We start from the raw sequence: 21,225 nt of genomic DNA, 5'->3' as shown, positions 1-21,225 counted from the left end.
GCTTCCATGTCATGTGGCCAGCAGGACTAAGCCGCTTCTGGCAAACCAGAGCAGCGCATGGAAACGCCGTTTACCTTCCCGCCGGAGCAGTACCTATTTATCTACTTGCACTAGTATGCTTTCAAACTGCTAGGTTAGCAGGAGCAGGGACCAAGCAACGGGAGCTCACCCCGTCGTGGGGATTCGAACCGCCAACCTTCTGGTCGGCAAGTCCTAGGCTCTGTGGTTTAACCCACAGCACCACCCGCGTCCCTTTTGAGACTCCTTAGGGTAGTGATAAAGCAGGATATCAAATCCAAACTCATCTCTTCTTCTCCTTTGGAGGAAAAAGTGGGAAATATTCAATAAATAAAATGCTTAAATGATACATTCATCTCTCTGGAGGAGAGATGTTCATTACAAAAATAAGTATTTATATTTGTGTTTTTATATTGTGTTTGTCGGATAAAGGGTGGTGTATAAATTTAAATAATAATAATAATAATAATAAATCAAAGTAAGGCCCTTGCTTGAGAAACACTTTTTTCTCTTCCTCCTCCTTCCTTTCCCCCTCTCAATCCATTCCCGAATCCCCTTACGCCTCGTTTTCCCGCCATTTCCATAAAACCCTGAGGTATTGGGGAAGAGGAGGCGGGCCCTTTCATTTGAGCGAAGGAACCCTTCTCCAATCGCTTCGCCGCTGAAGTCATCCACGCGCCCAATTGGAAACCGGACTTCTTCCTGCCCCCTTCGTTTTTTTCTACTTCTTCTTCTTTCCGTTGGGGGCGTGGCGAGGGTGGGGAGGAGAAAAGCACTGCCCAATCCTCGGAGAGCGGCTGCACTTCTTCCTCTTCCCCCCCGCACTCGCGCCCAATTTATGGACGGAGACAGAGCGCGAGCGAGCGAGCGAGCGAATGCCTTGACTGCACAAGCGCAGGCGGCGCCTCCTCCCGCTCCTCCATCCCCTTCCGCCTCCTCGCGTTACGCTGTCGGCGCAGCGGGCGCATTCGGCGTAGCGGTGCCAGCGCCGAGGAGGAGGGAGGTGAGAGCGAGTCGGTCTCGGGTGGGGGGGTGGGTGGCAGTGTGAGGTAAAAGCGGGGGGAGGTCCTTGCGCGGGGGCCTCTTTCTCCCCACGGAAGGGAGTGTGGGGGGTCAATCTGTCTTTTGGAGTGGGGGAAGGTTTTTTTTTAAAAAAAATAGGTTGCGAGTGGAAAGCTTTTTCCTGGGAGGGGGCGTTATTTTAAGAGGGGCCTGAGGGGGAGGCGAGCGAGAGCCACGGGGGGAGGTTGAGGGTCAGTCGGGGTGGGGGGGTTAGGAGGAAAGTGAAGGGCGAAGGGCTCCTCACGGCTCTTGTTGTGTGGGGAGAGTTTGTATGGGGCGAGCGGAGGGGGTGGGAGAGTTTAAGACCAGCTTTTATTTCTCCCCTTCTTCCGCCCCCTCTTGTATGGGGCGGGAAAGAGGGGTTTTATTTTCCCCCGTCGGGTGGCTCGTGCGCCTGAAGCGCTTGAAACACATTCACAGTTTGTGCAAAGCTGTATACATCTCCCGGTAATCATTGGTGCTGGCTGTAGCTCTGTGAGGGATGAACAACGCGTATTATTATTAGGTATGGTGGGAATGTGCTATAAATGTATGCTGTGTATGCAGCCTAAGTTCGAAAGAGTGTAAAACTGTATACATCTAAAGCGCACACATGTGAACACCCAAATAATCCTGGGAAATTTATTTTATGTATGCTGAGAATCATAGCTGTCAACGTTTCCTTTTTTTTAAAGGGAAATTCCCTAATTCCGAATAGGATTCCTCGCAAGAAAAGGGAAAAGTTGACAGCTATGCTGAGAATTGAAGCACTTCAAGGGGCAAACTACAGTTCTCATCATTCTTTTTTTAGGAGAGAATGTGCTTTAAAATATGCTGTGTGCACAGCCTAAGTCAAAGTGTGTAAAGCTGTATACATTCAAAGTGCTTCGCCCTGCACAAATAAATCCTGGGAAGTGTAATTTACGGGTGCTGGGAATTGTAGCTCTATGAGGGCTAAATTACAGTTCTCAAGATTTTATTTTATTTTGGCCGTGGTGGTTGAGGATGTGCTTTAAATGTATGCTGTGTATGCAGTCTAATTTGTGGGTTGGATCAGGCTTGATCATACTTAGAGCCAGACTGCACTGAAATCAGTGGGGCTTAGGTTAGCTCTGTTGATTTCAGGGGGTTTAGTCTCAGTGTGGTGACGTCTGGATCCAGCGTTGTTTTTGTAGAGTGTAGATACGAACACATACACCTGTGTAGTTCTATCTAAACACTTTTTATGTGTGGATGTGTGTACATATGCACCTACATGTGCGTATGTGAATTTATACAACACACCCATTCATAGATATCTTGTGTGTGCAGGTAAGATACATGTGTGGTGGTGTCCACAAATGTGTATTGTGTTCTTGGCAGAACAAATTTTCCTGTATAAATGTGCTCTTGCTTTAAGGTCCACAGGGAAGACACTCTAAACTCTGCCACAGTTAACTGAAATCCAATATGTAGCACCGTGAGCGAGGGCCTTCGTAGTACAGGCACCCAGTTTATGGAATTCTCTCCCTTCTCAGATATGTCTGGTGCTGACTTCTTTAAGCTCTTGATGTAAGCTTGGTATCTATTTGTCCAAGCCTTTTTGTGAGAATTGCTGCACCACTTAGTTAGGGATGTGTACGTGTGTATTCTTGCCTGTTTTGTTTTAATGTAGTCCGCTCTTTATTGCTTCAGCAATAAAAAGTGCGTAAAAATATATTAATTAATTACATATTGTGCATGTATATAGTTCTGTGTACCTACAGACACACAAACATTATAGCCATGATCTAGCCAAAGTGGCACACTTTTAAAATTAATGTTGAAACTAGTGGAGCTCTAAAGCACTTGCTTTTGAATCAATTGTACTTTAAGATTTACTCTTGTAAGTTGTGTTGGTCTTTAAGGTGCTATAGGACTCCTGTGCTCACTCCTAAGCTGTACACTCATGGGCATGTTTGGAAATAAATATCCCTGTGTCCAGGTGACCTTCCTCCTTAGCCTGTTTAGAATTGCTGGAATGTAAGAACGCTCCAATCCTATGCAAACCTACCTAGGAGTAAGGTTGTTGAACACTCTGGGGCTTACTTTGAAATAGACTTGTCTTGGATTTAGGGCTGGGCAATATCTGGTTTTTAACATTGTGATATATCGCAATGTCTGAAATAAGGATGGAGCTATGTAGAGGCATTAGGTGGTTTCATGGTTTTTCTTCCATCGTGATTTTTTCCAGCGCCTGCTCTTGTGATTCACTGCCCCCTGCATGAGGCAGGGGAAAGCTGAGCTGGCAGAGTTAACAGGGGCTGCAGGAATCAAGAGAAGCATTGGCTGGCTTCACGTTTTTTCCTACATTATGAGTTTAGCATAACACACACACACAGTCATAATTTGTGATATATTTCCAGGTTAAAAACAATGCAACTGATACCACAATATGGACTTCAAACCAGTTTTGGATGATATATCAATATATCACCCAGCCCTACTTGGATTGCACTACAACAGCTGCTACTCCAGAACATGTCTAAGAATATAGTACCTTGGAAGTCGAATGAAATCCATTATGGAAGTCCATTCGACTTCCAAAATGTTTGAAAATCAAATCACGGGTTCTGATTGGCTGCAGGAAGCTCCTACAGCGAATCAGAAGCCATGGAAGCCCTGTCGGATGTTCAGGTTCCAAAAGAGCGTTCGCAAACTGGAATGATTACTTCCAGGTTTGCGGCATTCGGAAGCCAAAACGTCTGAATTACAGGGCGTTCTACAACCAAGGTGCTATTGTACATAGATTTGAGGATTTGATTGCCTGTGAGAGGTTGAGTCTGTAGTTTCATAGGTTTAGTTTCCTCTCCAGGGTCTCAGAAGCAAATAGTTATAACAAGGTTAAGCCGATTTTAATCTGGTATGGCCTCCTTTTTTCTTTATAAGAATCAGCACGGTCCGCCAATGTGTTCTAAATTTACAGAGTAAGGGTTGAATAATCAGGATATCTTTAAGTCCTAACTACACGATTTCCAGTAATCCTCACTAGGTGCTCATTGCATAGAAATGTAAGGAGAATATAACTGGCCAAAGTCCACACAGGGAAACATTATTTACAAAAATCACACCAAACCAGCAGAAGCTACATGGTCCGCTGGAAATTGGCATGTGGTTCACCAGTAGACGCTGATGTATCTTTCACTTGCTTGGGAGTAAGATTATGAGGGGTGGGAAACAGGACACCCACAACTATTTTTTACCTCATCTGTCCTGAGGACTGTATAGCTTTATCCCTTGTTCAGAATAAATAATGGGTCATGTCAATTCAGCACAATGTTCACTGAAAGGGCTATAAAAATATGTGTAGATAGTAAAAGTTGACTTGAAAATGGGTTGCTATATAGACTGTGTGTCCACTAAATTCTGTCTCCTGCCCCATCAGAGTTACCCCAGATCTCCTGTGTCAGGTCTGATATTGGAGATTTGGCAACTCTATAGTTGGGGTAGAAGCTGAGGAGGACCTGATATAGGAGGGGTGGGAGTGAGAGGGAGGTGATTCCTATTGCAAGTGGTTAGCCATTTTGTTTTACAAGCTGGTGGGGAAGTGAAGTTTGTGATGGTGGAATGTTCGTGGGTTACAGATGAAGCTACTTGGATGGGATTTGCTGGTGAATTGGGTTGTAAGCACTTAATATGTCTAATGGGAATACTAGGTCAGTGAGCTGAGGAAAGCTGAGAATCTGGGAGAATCACTTGGATTGGGAAAATGTTGCTGCTGTCTGTGGAAGGGGTATTCAACGTGGGCTAATATTGGAGGGGGTGGATAACTGGGCTGTGGTTAGGGCAGTTGGTGAGGAAGTCCCAGGAGTCACTTGCTTCAGCTGTTTATTTAAAATATCGCTGAACACAGCAGGCGGGATACGTAACTACAGATCAGAATGAACTCTTGACATTGAACTTTAGAAGCATTCATCAAGGCAGAGTGGGATAGGGAAAAGAAGCTGGAAGCATCTCAAGAACTGCCATGTAGGCTAGGTTCTTGAAAAATAATTTCATAAATTTTAATTTGGCTTTTGGCAAGCTCATTGTCTCATTACTGTCTCATTACATTTTAACTCTAATTTGAGTTGCTTTTGAAACTGACTGTGCCCACAGCCAGTTATCTGTTTTGTCTTCTTCAATGAGTTAATGGGCTGAACAAACCCTGAGCCTTATACCCCTGATGTAAATGCATGTCTAAGGCCTAGGAAAAGCAAGCCTCATAACCATGTTTTGTAAAACCCTGGTCACATTACTTGACATGTTTTTTGCTTCCTTCTTGTTGTGGCAAAGCTGACTGAAAGGCGAGGTGTGGTGGATGGAAAGTGCCTATCCTTGATACGCCACAGTCTGATATCTAGCAGCCATCTGTGGACTACTTATTTCTCTTTTGAACATCCTTTTCACTGGAAGACTGTGTGTGTGTGTGTGTGTGTGTGTGTGAGAGAGAGAGAGAGAGAGAGAGAGAGAGAACACATGCATACATGCAAATGTGCCTATGAGCATCCATCCTTTTCTGAGACTGCTTGCTGTAGATAACCTGAAGATCTAATCCTCTATGTATACAGTACAGAAAAATAAAAACTATTCAAGCAGGTTGCAGAAGCATTTGGCATGTAAAGTAAAGGATAGTGATGAAGGCATCTTGAATTTATTTATAGATAGATATAGGATAATACTTGAATATTCATTTATTTATTATTGGATTGGGGGGCAGAGGGAGGAACTGACACTAGCGGATACTAAGCTGAGACTAACCCCTTCTCTCCCTTCTGTAGGCTTGCATGAAACCTGTGGGAGCCACAACATATGCTGCTGATGCAGTTGTCCACGTGAAGCTTTTGCACAAGGGGAGGAGACTGGAACTGTGAAGTGTTGACACTGCTGTGCAGCAGCTCAGAAAGAAACTAGCAGTACTGTCAAGAGAAGCCCTGAGAGAAGCCAAGCACCACAATCTCTAATCAAGGGAGCTCCTGCTGGTCTGGAGCTTAGATTTCCCCCTCTACCCTTGGAGATGAACCAGAGACTTCACTTGCCCTCCTCCTTACCTGAAGTCTGCACCAGCGATGATACTATAGCCAGATCAGACCACCAAAGAGAGAAGAGGGTTTTTCATTTAAAGCTAGGGTGCCATTGCATTTGAACTGAGATTTCCGTGCTCTATTTTTGTAAACTGGATTGACTGTGGATTTATTTCTTACATTGTGGTTTCACCTTCTTTGAAACATCTTTATTGTTTATATTTGGAGCTGCTGCACTCTATAGATATTTTTGCTCTTTTTCTTTTGGGAGTTTCTAGACTGTGTTTTTTGGTCTTGTTTGAATTTGCCCATGGCTTTCTTGATGAAGAAGAAGAAGTTCAAATTTCAAACCAGTTTCACTTTAGAGGAGCTGACTGCTGTTCCTTTTGTGAATGGGGTTCTGTTCTGCAAAATTAGGCTTCTTGATGGAGGAGATTTTGCCACTTTATCTTCCAGGTAGGAAGTTCTTTATTTATAATAATAATAATTTATTATTTATACCCCACCTATCTGGCCCTCCCTGTTTGATATTTGTTGTACTGAGCAATTATGTGTCACTAGGGCTATTTCCCCTTGTCTAGTGCCCCCCTTATGCTTTGTGTGTGCATGGTGGGTGGGGAGAGAGGAAATGAAGTTCTGTGGACACTGATGGCCTGCTGTGTGAGGTTCTTCAGGAAGTTGGGTACACATTTTTCAAGACTTTTCAAACTAAAGCATTTGTGATCTGAAAAACTTTTCATTTTCCCACCCTAGTAGTGCATATAGTGATGAGTGTGTGTATTGGTACTCACTAAGGAACTTGAGATTTGGGAAATATAGTTCTGCATATCCTTCCTCTTTGCTCCCTTGTTGAGCTTATTCTAGGTTGCAAAGTATGTGATACGTGAGAGTCTGTTTGAAAAATCACAGCTTAAGATGCTGTGTTGTTCTCTTTTCTTGTTGTTTTACATTCATTAATAGACCAAAATGCTGTATCATGAATCTAAACTAATACAGTTCTGGTTCCATGGAGGGAGTCCCTTTTTTAAAAACATTTAATTTGTGGGATTATTTTCTCTCTTCTCTAAAAGGCGGCTGCCCTGTCTTTCAGTAACTGTTAATCAAATGTTGCTTTTGTTGTTGGCTGTTTGCAGATTGATTATTGCCTAGCATTGTGCCAAAACAAATTCCAAAAACAATCCTGGACTTGCTCGTGAACTGCCTTGTTCCGTAACTCATGGCAGGAGATTTTAGAAGCTTTTCTTGTACTTGTACAAAAGCACGTAGGTCTCTAGGAAGGGACAAAAATTGATTTTTGTGTGGCTTTCTTTTAAAAAAGCAGCACGAAGCCAAAGTTTTTTTGTCTCTTCATATATTATTATTATTTCTACCCCGCCAATCTGGCTGGTTTTCCCCAGCCACTCTGGGCAGTTTCCAGCAAAATATTAAAATACAATAATTCATCAAATATTAAAAGCTTCCCTAAACAGGGCTGCCTTCAGATGTCTTCTAAAAGTCAGATAATTGTTTATTTCTTTCACATCTTTTGGGAGAGAATTCCACAGGGTGGGCACCACTACCAAGAAGGCCCTTTGCTTGGTTCCCGGTAACTTCCTTCTCACAGTGAGGGAACCGCCAGAAGGCCCTTGGTGCTGGACCTCAGTGTCTGGGCAGAACGATGGGGGTGGAGATGCTCCTTCAGGTATACTGGGCCGTGGCTGTTTAGGGCTTTAAAGGACAGCACCAACCCTTTGAATTGTGCCCGGAAATGTACTGGGAGCCAGTGTAGGTCTTTCAGGACTGGTGTTATGTGGTCTTGGTGGCCACTCCCAGTCACCAGTCTAGCTGCCGCATTCTGCATTAGTTGTAGTTTCCAGGTCACCTTCAAAGGTAGCCCCACATAGAGCGCATTGCAGTATTCCAAGTGGGAGATAACTAGAGCATGCACCACTCTGGCAAGACATTCCATGGGCAGGTAGGGTCTCAGCCTTCATACCAGATAGAGCTGGTAAACCACTGCCCTGTACACAGAATTGACCTGCGCCTCCATGGACAGCTGTGAGTCCAAAATGACTCCTAGGCTGCACACCTGGTCCTTCAGAGGCACAGTTACCCCATTCAGGACCAGGGAGTCTTCCATACCCACCCACCCCCTGTCTCCCCAAAACAGTACTCCTGTCTTTTCAGGATTCAACCTCAATCTGTTAGCTGCCATCCACCCTCCAACCGCCTCCAGACATTCACACAGGACCTTCACTGATTCAGATTTAAAAGAGAGGTAGAGCTGGGTATTATCCACATACTGATGAACACCCAGCACCCCAACCCCCTGATGATCTCTCCCAGTGGCTTCATGTAGATGCATGGGGGAGAGGACGGAACCCTGAGGCACCCCACAAATGAGAGCCCATATGTCTGAACACTCATCCCCCAACACCACTTTCTGAACACAGCCCAGCCTGGGTAAGGATCAAGGAGACAGGTGGTTGGTTTCACTCGTCCAAGCAGCCTGTCCACATCCTTGGAGGTAACAGATTGGAATTGATCCCACACAACTTGGACTAGACAGGACTCCAGCACTCTCCCGCCCCAGCCCTGTTCCCACAGTGGAGTCTACCTCTTTCCAAATCTGAGTGATTTTATCTGCAAAAAACCTTGCAAAATCATTGCAGGAGATCTTGAGGCCCTTACCGATGGCTCAAGTGGTACCGCTAAATTGCAAACCACCTGAAAGAGTCTCCTGCTGCTGTTTTCTGCAAATGCAATAGAGGAGGTGAAGAAGGTCCTCTTCGCCGTTGCTATTGCCACTTGGTAGGCTCGATGTTGAGCTCTAACCCGTGCCCGGTCAGATTCAGAATGAGTTTTCCGCCACTGGCAGTCTAGCCATCTCAGTGGTTGTTTCATTGCCCTCAGCTCCGGGGGAAACCATGGGGCTGTCCAGGCTCCATGCAATCGGAAAGGGTGCTTCAGAGCTGGACAGTCAAGAGCCCTGGTTAACTCCACATTCCAGAGGGCCACCAGGGAAATCAGCTGAAAGGTCATCAACATGGGATAAAACATCCCCTACAACTTTCTGGAAATTATTTGGATCCATTAAGTGGTGGGGGCAGACCAGCCAAATCAGTCCCACCTTCCTGCAGAGGGGAAGGGTCGTGGAGAAGTCCAGTTGCACCAGGAAGTGATCCGACCATGGCACTTCTTTTGTTTCACTTTTACGTAGTGTCAGATCACCCACATCCATAGAGGTGAACACCAGGTCTAATGCATGTCCGCGACTATGAGTTGGGCCCAACTTATTCAGGGACAGCCCGGTGGACGCCATGCTTTCCACAAAGTCCCGAGAGGCCCCTTGTAAGGTCGTGTCGGCATGGATGTTAAAATCCCCCAGGACAACCAAACTCTGTGTCTCCAGGAGAACATCCACAACAACCTGAAGCAGCTCAGACAGGGAATCCTTGGTGCAGCGGGGAGGTTGGTACACCAAAAGGAATCCTGTACTGCCCCTATTGCCCAACCTCCAGAACATGCACTCAGAAAACTGGGTCTTTCCAATAGGATGCCTGGTGATCACTACCCGTGATCACTGAGATCGGGTGTCCCAGTGCACCCTCCCCCATGGAACCTGCCCCAGCCATTCTGTTGGCTGGGGCCCACTCCCAGCCAGCCCTGACCCCGCCCCTTAAAAACAAAATACAACCTATACAAAAAACAAATAAAACAATAGAAATTAAAAATAATAAAAAGTTACAATCTTACTAAAATTAAACAAATCCCTAACCCCAACTAAACATTTATCCCACCCCCAATGCTAAAAAAGAATTTAAAAGGGTAAAAGAATAATTTAAAAACATTTTAAAAAAAGAACCATCTCTGCTGTTCAGAGGCCTGTCAGGCTCCGCCCTGGGCCAGGTGGAAAGAGGCAGGAACAGGGCCCTCAGGTGCTCAGCAGGGGAGTCCATATAGGCATTCAAGGAGATGAGCAAATTAACTGCTAAAGTGTTTTCCCTTTGCTGATCCTTTTTGGAAGATGCTCCACCCCCTTGTACTGTGCAGAGGCCAGATTTGTTTCCCTCCAAATCTGGAAGCCCTTTAGTTTAACGGTTGAGTTCTTCATAAGTGCTGCCTGACCATCACCCCACCCCCTTTGAGATCCCCCTTTCTCCCACTTTAGTTTTACCTATTGTTTTGGGTGAAAGAGGCTTATCTCTGGAATTTGAAGTGTGTGAAAGATTGGGAAGAGGAAGGAATTAATTCCCCCTCTCCCCAACAAAATAAGAATCTAGGTAATTTGCTTGCAAGTGATGCTTAGTATGCCTCCTTGTTGACCTTGGATGCAGCGGTGTAGTTCTGGTGTTTGTCTGTTCCAGTGCTAGTGCTGCTGCTGCTGCTGCTGAACTCATGTGTCTTTTTTTTTTCCCCTGGCTGAATTTCAGCAGTCCTCTCAGCATGTGATTGTTGCAGATCACAGATGTGTTCCAGCAGAGAAACTGCCTCTAATTTAATCCAGATGCATGCATTTCTCTCTCTACCAGCATGGTTACTCATAAACCAGCAAAGTGGAAAACTGGCAATAGAGTATGCAGTCTGATCACCCATCCACCCATGGGCAGCCTGCCCCAAATGAGAAAGTGTGTGGAAACTTGTTTCCTTTCCACTAAGCTTCACAGTTTGCTGTCTTGTCCGCTGGACTCTGCAATCTCTATAAGAGCTCGTGGGCTTTGCACATCATATTCAGGGAGATGGCATGGAAGCATTTCACAGTGTCCTTTATGTCCTCTCATGATGGGTTTGGATGTACAGTACAAAGAACAAGGGTTAAGGGTGTATCCCCTTCCCCCACCCTTCTCTCTCTTCTGTGTGTGAGTGTGCATGGGTGTGCTTACTATCCTAGATTAGTAAGAGCCAAGTATGCTTCTAAAATTTAAGGTTCTCAAAATGACTTTCTCATAGGATAGAGATGGTTGGTCACACAAAAGCAGGTGGCTAGTGGAAAGGGGTTATGGGGGAGGGGTTGAAGAGTGTGTGATCCACATTCCACTCCCTAAGCTCTGGTTCTAGCTGTGCATTGAAACTGGCCTTAATTTTTGCAGCCTCCCCTACATCTTAATAAGATGCTCAGATTATAGAAAATCACGATCAGGTTTGACAACTGTTGCAGTAACATGTAAACTTTTAGCACTCATCCTATGTGTTACAACTTTCCAACTTTATATTCAAAGCAACTCTCTGGAGGACTTAGTTGTTCTCATTTTATATACTGTTTACATAATCTGCCAACAGAGATGCTGCGGTGTGCCTTTCTGATTAGGTGCCCAATTCCTAGCGCTGACTCCTTTTTAGAAAGTCAATGGTAACACACTCTAGTCATCAGGACCAGATGTAGGTTTGAAGGTGCTTGGCAAAGTGTTATCTGTTGCTTCTGGTGGCAATAGCATGCAGTAGCATAGTCATGTTTGACTGGACTTAACCATCCAGAGATCCTTTACCTCTACAGTAGCATTGTAATCTGTGGCTATCTGTGAACCATACACTATCTTATTAACCTATAGTGCCCTGGCAGTGTGGTTCTTAGGCATTGTGGGTAATTCAAATGATGGCCAGCTCAGAGATCCAGCTGCCTTTATGGGGAACCCAAAGCTGGCATCAGTGCTTGGCTCTGTTGAGCTGCTGGGGCTTCCACATCTGCCCGTGAATGCTGGGTCCTAAAGCCAGTGTTCATAGCTGTAGCAGTGTAAGCAGCTTGAGTCACTTTAAGACTAGTGCATGTGGATTTCCCTCATTCTCTCACTAGCAGACCCTGAAAGCAAATCCAGATTTGGGATATTTTTAATATCTTCTTGCTGCTTGTTTGCTGTTACTGTTTTTATTTATATGCCACCATTCAATATATGCCCAAGGTGATTTACATCAAATTGACAAAAACATAATAATACAATCCCCTCCCCAAATTAGCCTATACTTTTTTTCCAGCAGCTAAAGCATAAATTCATGATAAGGCAACACACAAATAACAAAATATTAGATCAGTAAATCTTTTTAAACAATTCATTAAAACATATAATACATCATGAATAAATTTACTTGATCATAGCAATGTTTCAAAAATGACAATAAAATAATAAAAATCTTCCAACTGTTCAAGGAATACCAATCCTAGCTTGTTTGGAACACATTAATATTTCCCAGCGTGGATTTTATACGAAATAGTGTCATAGGCTGGACTGAAAGTTTCCAACTTGGAATTTTAATTACCCTTGACCAAGCGCCACAAAAGTGAAAAACTGTTTCCTCAACTCCCTGTAACCTATTGCCACAGAAATAGTCTTACAACAGTTTGGAATCAGACTTGATATGCAACATATTAGAACATGAGGTTCCTCTGATCAAAATGTGAATTTCTCTTTCTCCAAAACGTCACTATTAAAATGCTGTAGTTTGTATCCGCCAAAAGCACTACAGAAGATGTTAGGTGGCTGCCAAATACTGGGCCAGCACCTCTGCTTTCAAAGTGCAACTATGAGATTTACTATGCCGTCTGCTATAGAATGTTTCAAGAAAGACCACAGAAAGATACAGATAAACATACGGAAGTTTCATCATGGAAACTGAGGTATTTATTGCATATCCTATCCCAGTGTTACTACATTAGGAAGTCAGTTTTACACAATAGTTTTCCCCATCATATCCATTATCAGAAGTAGTAACAGTTTAACACTGAGAGGTAACTTGGGCCGAAGGTTGTATCAATCACACATGTGACTGTGCACACTCATTCCTCCCCTGTCTACCTCCCCACAAATGTAATGGAAGGAGAGAAAGCTAGCAGTATAAACAAGACAATAGATATGGACTGTTTCCAGTGGAATGTTGAAAACCAGTTTGGCAGGGAGGAGGTCCAGATGGCGCTAGCTTCTGAGAGAACACTTTTCAGTTAAGAGTGGGAAGTGGGGAAAACTATGTGAAAGGGAGCAGCAGAGCAGGCAACATAAATGTGTCCTAAAGACAGTGTTCCTTCTGTAGATATGAGTTACATTTTTCTTCTCAGTGTATCTCTTTTTCATCATGATGTTTATCTCTCCAGGCTGTGGTTTTTGCACCTGCGTCATCTGATCAAACGGAAACCACTGCAAATGGTTGTTTGTTCTCTTAAGCAAAGCTTTCTACCCTGTGGGCTTTAAGAAGAGGTGCTGCTCCTTTTGTGAAAGGGGTGATTAAAAAAACTTCTGTCCTATGAAGGTCTGCATCTTTTATGTAAGGATAGGCCCTACAGGTTCTGACTTACTACATTTTCTGTTTTGTTTTGTAAAAGTCAGGGTGTGATGAAAGACAGTTTGCTTCACTGGGTATTAACTGCTGTGGTGAAACCAGCAATGAGAGCTAAACTTCTGATGTGATCCTTTTTCTGATAACACATTGAAATAATGCTGAAATCCTATGCAAACTCAAAACTGTTGTATCTTGTCTGTTGCATTGGTCTCCCAGTGGCTTCTCATTCCATCGTACTTCATTAGCTTCAGCAGTGCTGCAGGCCTGCAGCAACAGATACACCTAGCTTAGACCATTCACTAGGTCTATCCTATACACATTTACATGGTAGTAACTGCTACTGGGAGGCTCACCTTCAATACATATTTTAGGTGCCAGGTGAAAACACTCTATGGGCTTTTGAACGGGGGGGGGGTTGTTTTGTTTGTTATTATGTCACATATTTTGTGTGTCTACTGTGAACCTCTCTGTGAACCTCAGAGGAAGGGGAGTATATAAATTTATTTATTTATTATTTATAACATTTATAATACTGAACCCTACTGAAAATTTATGCTTTGCATCTGTGCATCATTTTGAGTTCCATGGTAGCAAGGCAGGCAGTACGTATATAAATGTAATAATGCTGAAAAAAATAATCCTTCTCTGTATCTCCTGCTATTTAAAATTAATATTGTTACATTATGAGGGAGAGTGGGAATAGAAAGAAGTTTGTCTTTGCTCATAACCACTTCTGGCACTAAGAGAGGCCTTCCTCTTTTTAAAGCAACTATTTCACCTATCCTCTTCAGTGTTGCTCTTAAAAAAAAAAAAAAGGTCAGACTAATTGGTACTATTAGTCCCTGAGTTCTAAATACTTCATCTTAGGGTTGGGAGTGCCAGTCTTATGTAGAATGACATATTCTCCTTGGACTCTGCTCCTGTTCCTGCAAGCTTGCTATTTGCCCATCTGCGTGTCGCAGCCATATCACTGTGCCGGCATTCTGAGCTAATCTCGATGTGGTACCATTCAGCTGGGCCCTGAATCTCTGGTACTGGCTGGGTTTGAAAGACTGTTCTCGTTAGATAAAACACTTGTGCTTATGTTCATAAAATGAATCCAGTTTTTGTGAGTGAGGGAATGGTTCTGTCATGCAGGTGGAGGAAATTAAATCTTTTTGTAGTGACTCTTTTTCTTTCCCCATGCCTTCTCATGACCCAGGCTCCTCCATCAAATTGTGCTCAGAAAAATATGTACAGTTATGACTCATATTTTCAGAAGGTTACTTCAGTTCATTAAACTCTTGAAACAGGAGAACTGGAGGATAAAGACTAAAGTTTAAGTGAGGCAGTAGTACTTCTCAGTGGATTTCAGCACCCTGGCAAAGTAGGGTACTTAATAAAATGGTAAGTGACAATGAAATGCCATAAATGACAATGGAAATAAATTAATAATTCTTGTGTTCCTCAGCAACTGGAATTCAGAAGCATCCTGTCTCCCAACAGTGGAGGCAGAACATAGCCATTGTGACCATTTGCCATAGAGACCCTTGTTGTTGTTTAGTCGTGTCCGACTCTTCATGACCCCATGGACCAGAGCACGCCAGGCACTCCTGTCTTCCACTGCCTCATGCAGTTTGGTCAAACTCATGCTGGTAGCTTCGAGAACACTATCCAGCCATCTCGATCTCTGTCGTCCCCTTCTCCTTGTGTCCTCCATCTTTCCCAACATCAGGGTCTATTCCAGGGAGTCTTCTCTTCTCATGAGGTGGCCAAAGTATTGGAGCCTCAGCTTCATGATCTGTCCTTCCAGTGAGCACTCAGGGCTGATTTCCTTAAGAATGCAGAGGTTTGATCTTGCAGTCCATAGGACTCTCAAGAGTTTCCTCCAGCACCAGAATTCAAAAGCATCAATTCTTCGACGATCAGCCTTCTTTATGGTCCAGCTCTCACTTCCATACATCACTACTGGGAAAACCATAGCTTTTACTATAAGGACCTTTGTTGGCAAGGTGATGTCTCTGCTTACCCTTTATTCATTTGTCTAATCCTCTTTTAAGAACATAGGAAGAGCCTGCTGGATCAGCCCAATGACCCATCTAGTCCAACATCCTGTTCTCACAGTGGCCAACCAGATCCCTGTGGGAAACCCACGAGCAGGATTTGGGCATAAGAGCACTCTCCCCTCCTGCAGTTTCCAGCAACTGGTGTTTAGAAACATTGCTGCCTCCAACCATAATATTTATTTATCTATTTATTTATTTATATATACATACCTCGCCCATCTGGCTGGGTTTCCCCAGCCATCATGGCTCGTACCTCCTGATCACTTTATTCTATGTGGATTTTTGTAATCCATTTTAAAAGCCATCATTGTCTCCTGTGGCAGTGAGTTCCACAGTTTAGCTATGTTCTGTGTGGGGAGGTACTTTCTTTTATCTGTTCAGAATCTTCCAGCATTCAGCTTCATTGGAGGCCCGTGAGTTCTAGTCTTGTGAGTGAGGGAGGAAAAATATTTTCTATCCACTTTCTCTATACCTTGCATGATTTTATGAACTTCTGTCATGTCACCTCTTGTCATCTCTCTAAACTAAAAAGCTCCAAATGCTACAACCTTTCTTCATAGGAGAATCACTCCATCACCTTTATCATTTTAGTTGCCATTTTCTGAACCATCTCCAACTCTACAATTTATTTTTTGAGAATTGGACACAGAACTCCAAATGCAGTTGCATCATAGATTTGTATAATGGCATTATGATATTGGCAATTTTATTTTCAGTTCATTTCCTAATGATCCATAGCATGCCCTTTTCACTGTTGCTGCACACTGGGTCAACACTTTAAAGTCATCCAATTAGGCGGCCATCACTACCTCTTGTGAGAGTGAATAATAATAATATCATAGTTTTTCCTGACTTTCAAAAATTGTCCTGCTGGATCACTCCAAAAGATCCAGTCCAGAGATTTGTTTCCCAACAAAGGCCAGTCGGATGCCTTGGGCAGTTACATAGTCATCTCCTGCTTTGTAACTTCTCTCTCTCTCTCTCTCTCTCTCTCTCTCTCTCTCTCTCTGTGTGTGTGTGTGTGTGTGTGGTAATTGGAGAGAGAAAGTATTCCTAGCAATTAAGATTTTAGTTTTAGCCACCATCACCACAGGCTAATAAAGCTATGGTAGACTGATTCATTGAATATAATTTAAATCATCTAAGTAGCCATCTATTGCTAGTAGCTATCGCCATTCTTGCCGTAACAAATTAAATGGCATGACCCAGTCAAATAAAGTATTTTTTAGCCCCATTGAGCTCACATGCTTTAACTCTCCCCCATGAAACTGATGAAAAGGAAATCTGGTTGGATCACTTCCTAAGTAAATTAAGCATTGGGTGAAGGAAGTTTTTAACTTGATGCCTGTCCTTTAACTGGGTGACAAAGTTTCAGTGTTGCATGAGAGTAAATTACTTTGAACTCTTCATGCTACTGATAACTTTTATAAATCTTTATCATATTTTCTTTTTAAACTGGGTGAATTTCAGTTGTTGATGAACTCCAGCTTCCTTAAGCCCCAGCCTGAATGACCAGTCTTCAGGAATGATGAAAGATGTAGTCAAGCACCATCTGGACGGTCACAGATATTAAATATGCATTATTAAAACAATGCATATATTAAATAACTGGCTTACCATAATTCAGTACTATAATATTGTATTGCTCAGTGCACAGATGCATAATCACAACATCTATTTATAAAATCTATCTTGTTTGTAATGTTTCCTCTAGGTCAGTGTTTCCCAACCGGTGTTCCGCGGCACACTACTGTGCCGTGAGACATCGGCTGGTGTGCCGTGGGAGGGAGGCGGGCGAGAGGCGGCGGCGGCGAGGATCCGGCGGGGGTGGGGGGAGCGGGGGCCGTCGCGCGCAACCGAACTCACTTGGCGCGCTGCCGGCTTGTCCTCCTTCAACCCGGGTCGGGCCAGGCCTGCTCACGTCCCCGGATCCCCTAGCAGCAGCCGCACGCTCTCCAAAAGCGCAACGCTGCGCGCAACCGCTCGGCCAGCTGGTGCTCTGCGACTCCGCCCTTTCCCCTCCCAGCGCCGGAGGGTTCGCGCGACCGCAGCTGTTCCCTTTCGCAGCGCGCGGGAAACAATTCCAGGCCGATTGCCTTGTGCCGAAAAGCACCGCCTCTCCTTCCAGCTCAGGCCCGGGCCGCCGGCTCCCCGAATGACGTCACGGGGGCGGGGCTTTAATGGTGGTGTGCCGCGAGATTTTTTTCCGGCAAACAGGTGTGCCGTTGCCCAAAAACGTTTGGGAAACACTGCTCTAGGTTGTTCCCTAGAATTTAAAAAACAACAACCCTACCTCCAACATCATAGGCGCAATATATAGCGCAATATATATATAGCGCACCAGGCGCAATAGATAGATAGATAGTCCTATTTATTTAAAGAAATAGTTTTTAACAAATCTTAAGAACTTCACAGATATGTATGTAACCAATTTGTAGTGGTGTGTGTCATGTTTGCACCTGTAATTTCTGAAGTGATTTAAGGTTGAAGATCCCTAAGTTCTTAATATAAGCAATGCCACTATATATTAATTGAATCAGTGGATGTAGCTTGTCTTTCTAAATCATACTCCTTCCAGTCTCTTTGGCATATCCTTTTGAGGTGGGGTGACTGGTACTGTACACAACATTCTGACTGGGTGTATGCATCTCATGGAGCTATATGATGACACAGTGCTGTTTTTATTCTCATTCCACTGCCTAATTATTAGTGGGTTTCCCTCTTGTGTTTTGTGTGCCATCACACTGAGCCAACTTATGGGGAGAGGAGAAGAGGGTAAAAGAAGTTGTTTTCTGACTCCTGCCTTCCACTGGAATTTCTACCCACCCCACTCCTCAAATTACTTACTTTGCTTATTCTGCACCACCAAGTGGCAGTAGTGATGGAAGTGGATTCAGGGCTTAACAAGTATGCAGCATTACTACTCCTAGGTCTGGGCGATGTTAGGTTTTCAACATTGTGATGTATCTATCACCTGTCAAACAGTGTGGTTTGGTGATAAACTATGATGTGGAAAGAAGTTGTATTGGCCCCAGCCAGCGAGTCGTGGGGTGAAACTGAGTCAGCTCTCATTATGGGAGCTGGGGCGCTTTCACCCCATCGCCTCATAGGCTGGGGCCAATGCGCTGACCCCACTGCTGCTCAGCTGACCGAGCTGACCACTGCCCCTAGCTGACCGAGCCCTGAAGTCCTTGTTGCTTGTGCATGAACAGGAACCTCAGGGCTCCTACCCACCCTCCCAGGTGAAGTCCGCAAGGCAGGACTACCTGAGGTTGCTGGCAAGCTCTGGACCCGGCAGCAGCATCAGAGAGCCCTTGAACTGCCTGGCTGAGCCCACCAAAGCCACATGCCAAGGCTGTGGGTGCCTTGGCAGGGGGGCAGAGTCTAATGGAGCCTGCACCTCTAGGTTGCCTAATGCAAGCTGGAGGTGAGGGGGGGCTTTTTTAAGCTACAGGGCTATCCCTACCTGTGATTCCCAGCAGCTGGTATTCAGAGGCAGAACATGACTTGATCGTGATGGTGGTCTTGTTTCTTTGTGGACTTGATAGCACCTGGTAGTGTTGCTTCATGGGACAAGTCCATACATGTTGGGGTGTGAACCTATTGTTTAATCAGGGCTATTTTTATAGCTCTTATATAATGCAGATTATGTTGTCATTTCTTGTATTGAGCTTAAAGGTGGTGTAACTTTGGAGATAAAAAGCAAGGCTAAAGTTCACTGCATGACTGAATTTAGGCTTATATTATTCGTGCATAGCTCTCTTAGGCTTCAATTTATTTGCAGATCCGAAGGGTGAATTGGAAACTGTATCTAAAATGAAGATACTAGTAAAGCTACCAGCTCTGGACTGCCTCTTTTTTCACTGGAGAGGTTTTTACTCTCTGTTTTAGTAAATCTGCCAAGTGAAAATGAATTGTGCCTCACCATGCCTATAAAAAGCAAAATAAAAATGGAACCAATATGTTAGTTCAGAATCTGAGGTCTGGAAACAAATTTTTAAAGGAGTATGGGAGGAGAGAGTAGAGCAATATATATCTGATAGTAATATGCCCAGAAGGAATTCTGAATGATGTTTCTCCAAGCCAGGGCCCCAAAAAGTTGATCTTGTAACCAGGTTTAACACCTCTATGGCCTCATTTGCATGTCATTTTGACTATTAACCTTAACTATGGTTAAACCACAGAACCTAGGACTTGCCGATCAGAAGGTTGGCGGGTCGAATCCCCGTGACGGGGTGAGCTCCCGTTGCTCGGTCCCTGCTCCTGCCCACCTAGCAGTTCGGAAGCATGTCAAAGTGCAAGTAGATAAATAGGTACCGCTCCGGCGGGAAGGTAAACAGTGTTTCTGTGCGCTGCTCTGTTCGCCAGAAGCGGCTTAGTCATGCTGGCCACATGACCCGGAAGCTGTACGCCGGCTCCCTCGGCCAATAAAGTGAGATGAACACCGCAACCCTAGAGTCGGTCACACAACTAATGGTCAGGGGTCCCTTTACCTTTACTATGATTCAGAGGTGAATGTGCAGCATGGTGATGCACAGGGCTGAAAAGGTGGGTGCATTGGTCCTCCCCTTCTCTTCCAGGCATTATGTCTAAACTTGGGCTCATTGGTTTATAAATCTCCACAAGCTATAACCAAAGTTTATTCTTGGTGTCTTGCTTGTGGTTTGTTAGCGGATGTAGCACTAAGCCACATCATGGCTTCCTTCCTTCTGTGCTTTTGGGAGCTGGGGAAAAGCCAATCAAGTTGGTGTGCACCAGCACTCTGCACTTCCATCTTAAACCATAGTGAAATGTGGCTGGTTTAAAGTGATATGTGAACCAGGCCTGTCTCCATCCAGACATAGTCATCCAGATGCTCCTAGGTAGCTTGTAAGCATAGCTGTCCCCGGTACTGGACAGTGGAGAGCATTGAAACTTGAATGGTTTTAACTTCCCTTCTACCCCAACTTTTGCTGTCCTGAGTCACTTAAACAGTAAGTCAGTTGCTGAGTTGAGCTTCCAACAGTAGCCCTTTGCTTCTCAGGAAAATATTAATACTAGAAGTCAGATTCCAATATCCAGAATGACCTTTCCTACCACAAAACATGTGCCTATAAGTTTTCCATCGACTCATCTTAAAACCTATCAGCTCTTTTCCCCACCACTTTGTTCTCTTATCCAATTTGCCAAATAAAGTTGAGTTCATATGTCTCCATTTCAGTACTAGCACTAGTCCTAGAATGCATAACAAGATGATCTCATGATTACTGTTTATCACTTGTCACTCATTCTTTTTCATGAAGAGATTAGACAGAAAAGAGACACTTGTTTTGTATCCATACGTTTGTTTTATAAAGTAGTTTCCAACCTATATTTATGGTGTGAGTAATCTTCAAGGGGATTGTAGCTGTTCTCAAAATCCAAAATAACAACCTGCGATCTTGTGTGTGCACTCAGTTTTTCTACATTGTTAATAGTGTGTCACCACTGACGGAAGAAGAATTGTACTTATTCTGTTGATTTGCTCAACCAGTTGTTCTTCTTGACTGACATACCTCAGTTTTATCTGCTTTTTAAGTACATGTGCTCCTATTTAAATGTCTAAAGGTAACTCTTTGAAATGAGAACATAGGTCAGCTATTTACATGAAACCAACCAACCAAAAGGCAATAAAGCCCCACCCTTTTCACTTGCTTAACCTCAGCCACCCAAAGTTATGTGCAGATTGTATCTTAAATACCTAATAGTTCTGAATGATGTCTGGCCTTTGGTAACTCATTGGAAAGGCTGTTCACTGTTGTGGGCTATAAATGCAATTTTAAAAGGGAAAGAAGTATTTTTTGAAGGTGCCTCACATTTCCTGCAAGGGCTCAAGA

General features: G+C 44.0%; 1 protein-coding gene across 5 annotated transcripts in view; it reads left to right on the top strand.

Annotated features, from left to right (window-relative positions):
- The first annotated feature begins 865 nt into the window (after positions 1–865).
- EEIG1 (estrogen-induced osteoclastogenesis regulator 1) overlaps positions 866–21,225 on the top strand; it is a 54,678-nt gene continuing 34,318 nt past the window's right edge. For 4 of the 5 annotated variants that reach the window (XM_081179812.1, XM_081179810.1, XM_081179811.1 and 1 more), the window contains exons 1-2: positions 866–1,021; positions 5,838–6,536. In XM_081179812.1, coding sequence (XP_081035938.1) covers positions 6,391–6,536 — 146 coding nt within the window. In that variant the 5' untranslated portion in view covers positions 866–1,021; positions 5,838–6,390. Of the gene's footprint in view, positions 1,022–1,398; positions 1,586–5,837; positions 6,537–21,225 lie in introns of those variants that run through there. The other variant, XM_081179809.1, reaches the window with a different exon arrangement.

The sequence above is a fragment of the Podarcis bocagei genome (genome assembly GCF_964188305.1).
Source record: "Podarcis bocagei genome assembly, chromosome: Z".
NCBI classification, from domain to species: domain Eukaryota; kingdom Metazoa; phylum Chordata; class Lepidosauria; order Squamata; family Lacertidae; genus Podarcis; species Podarcis bocagei.
This window is presented reverse-complemented; position numbering and strand designations above follow the sequence as displayed.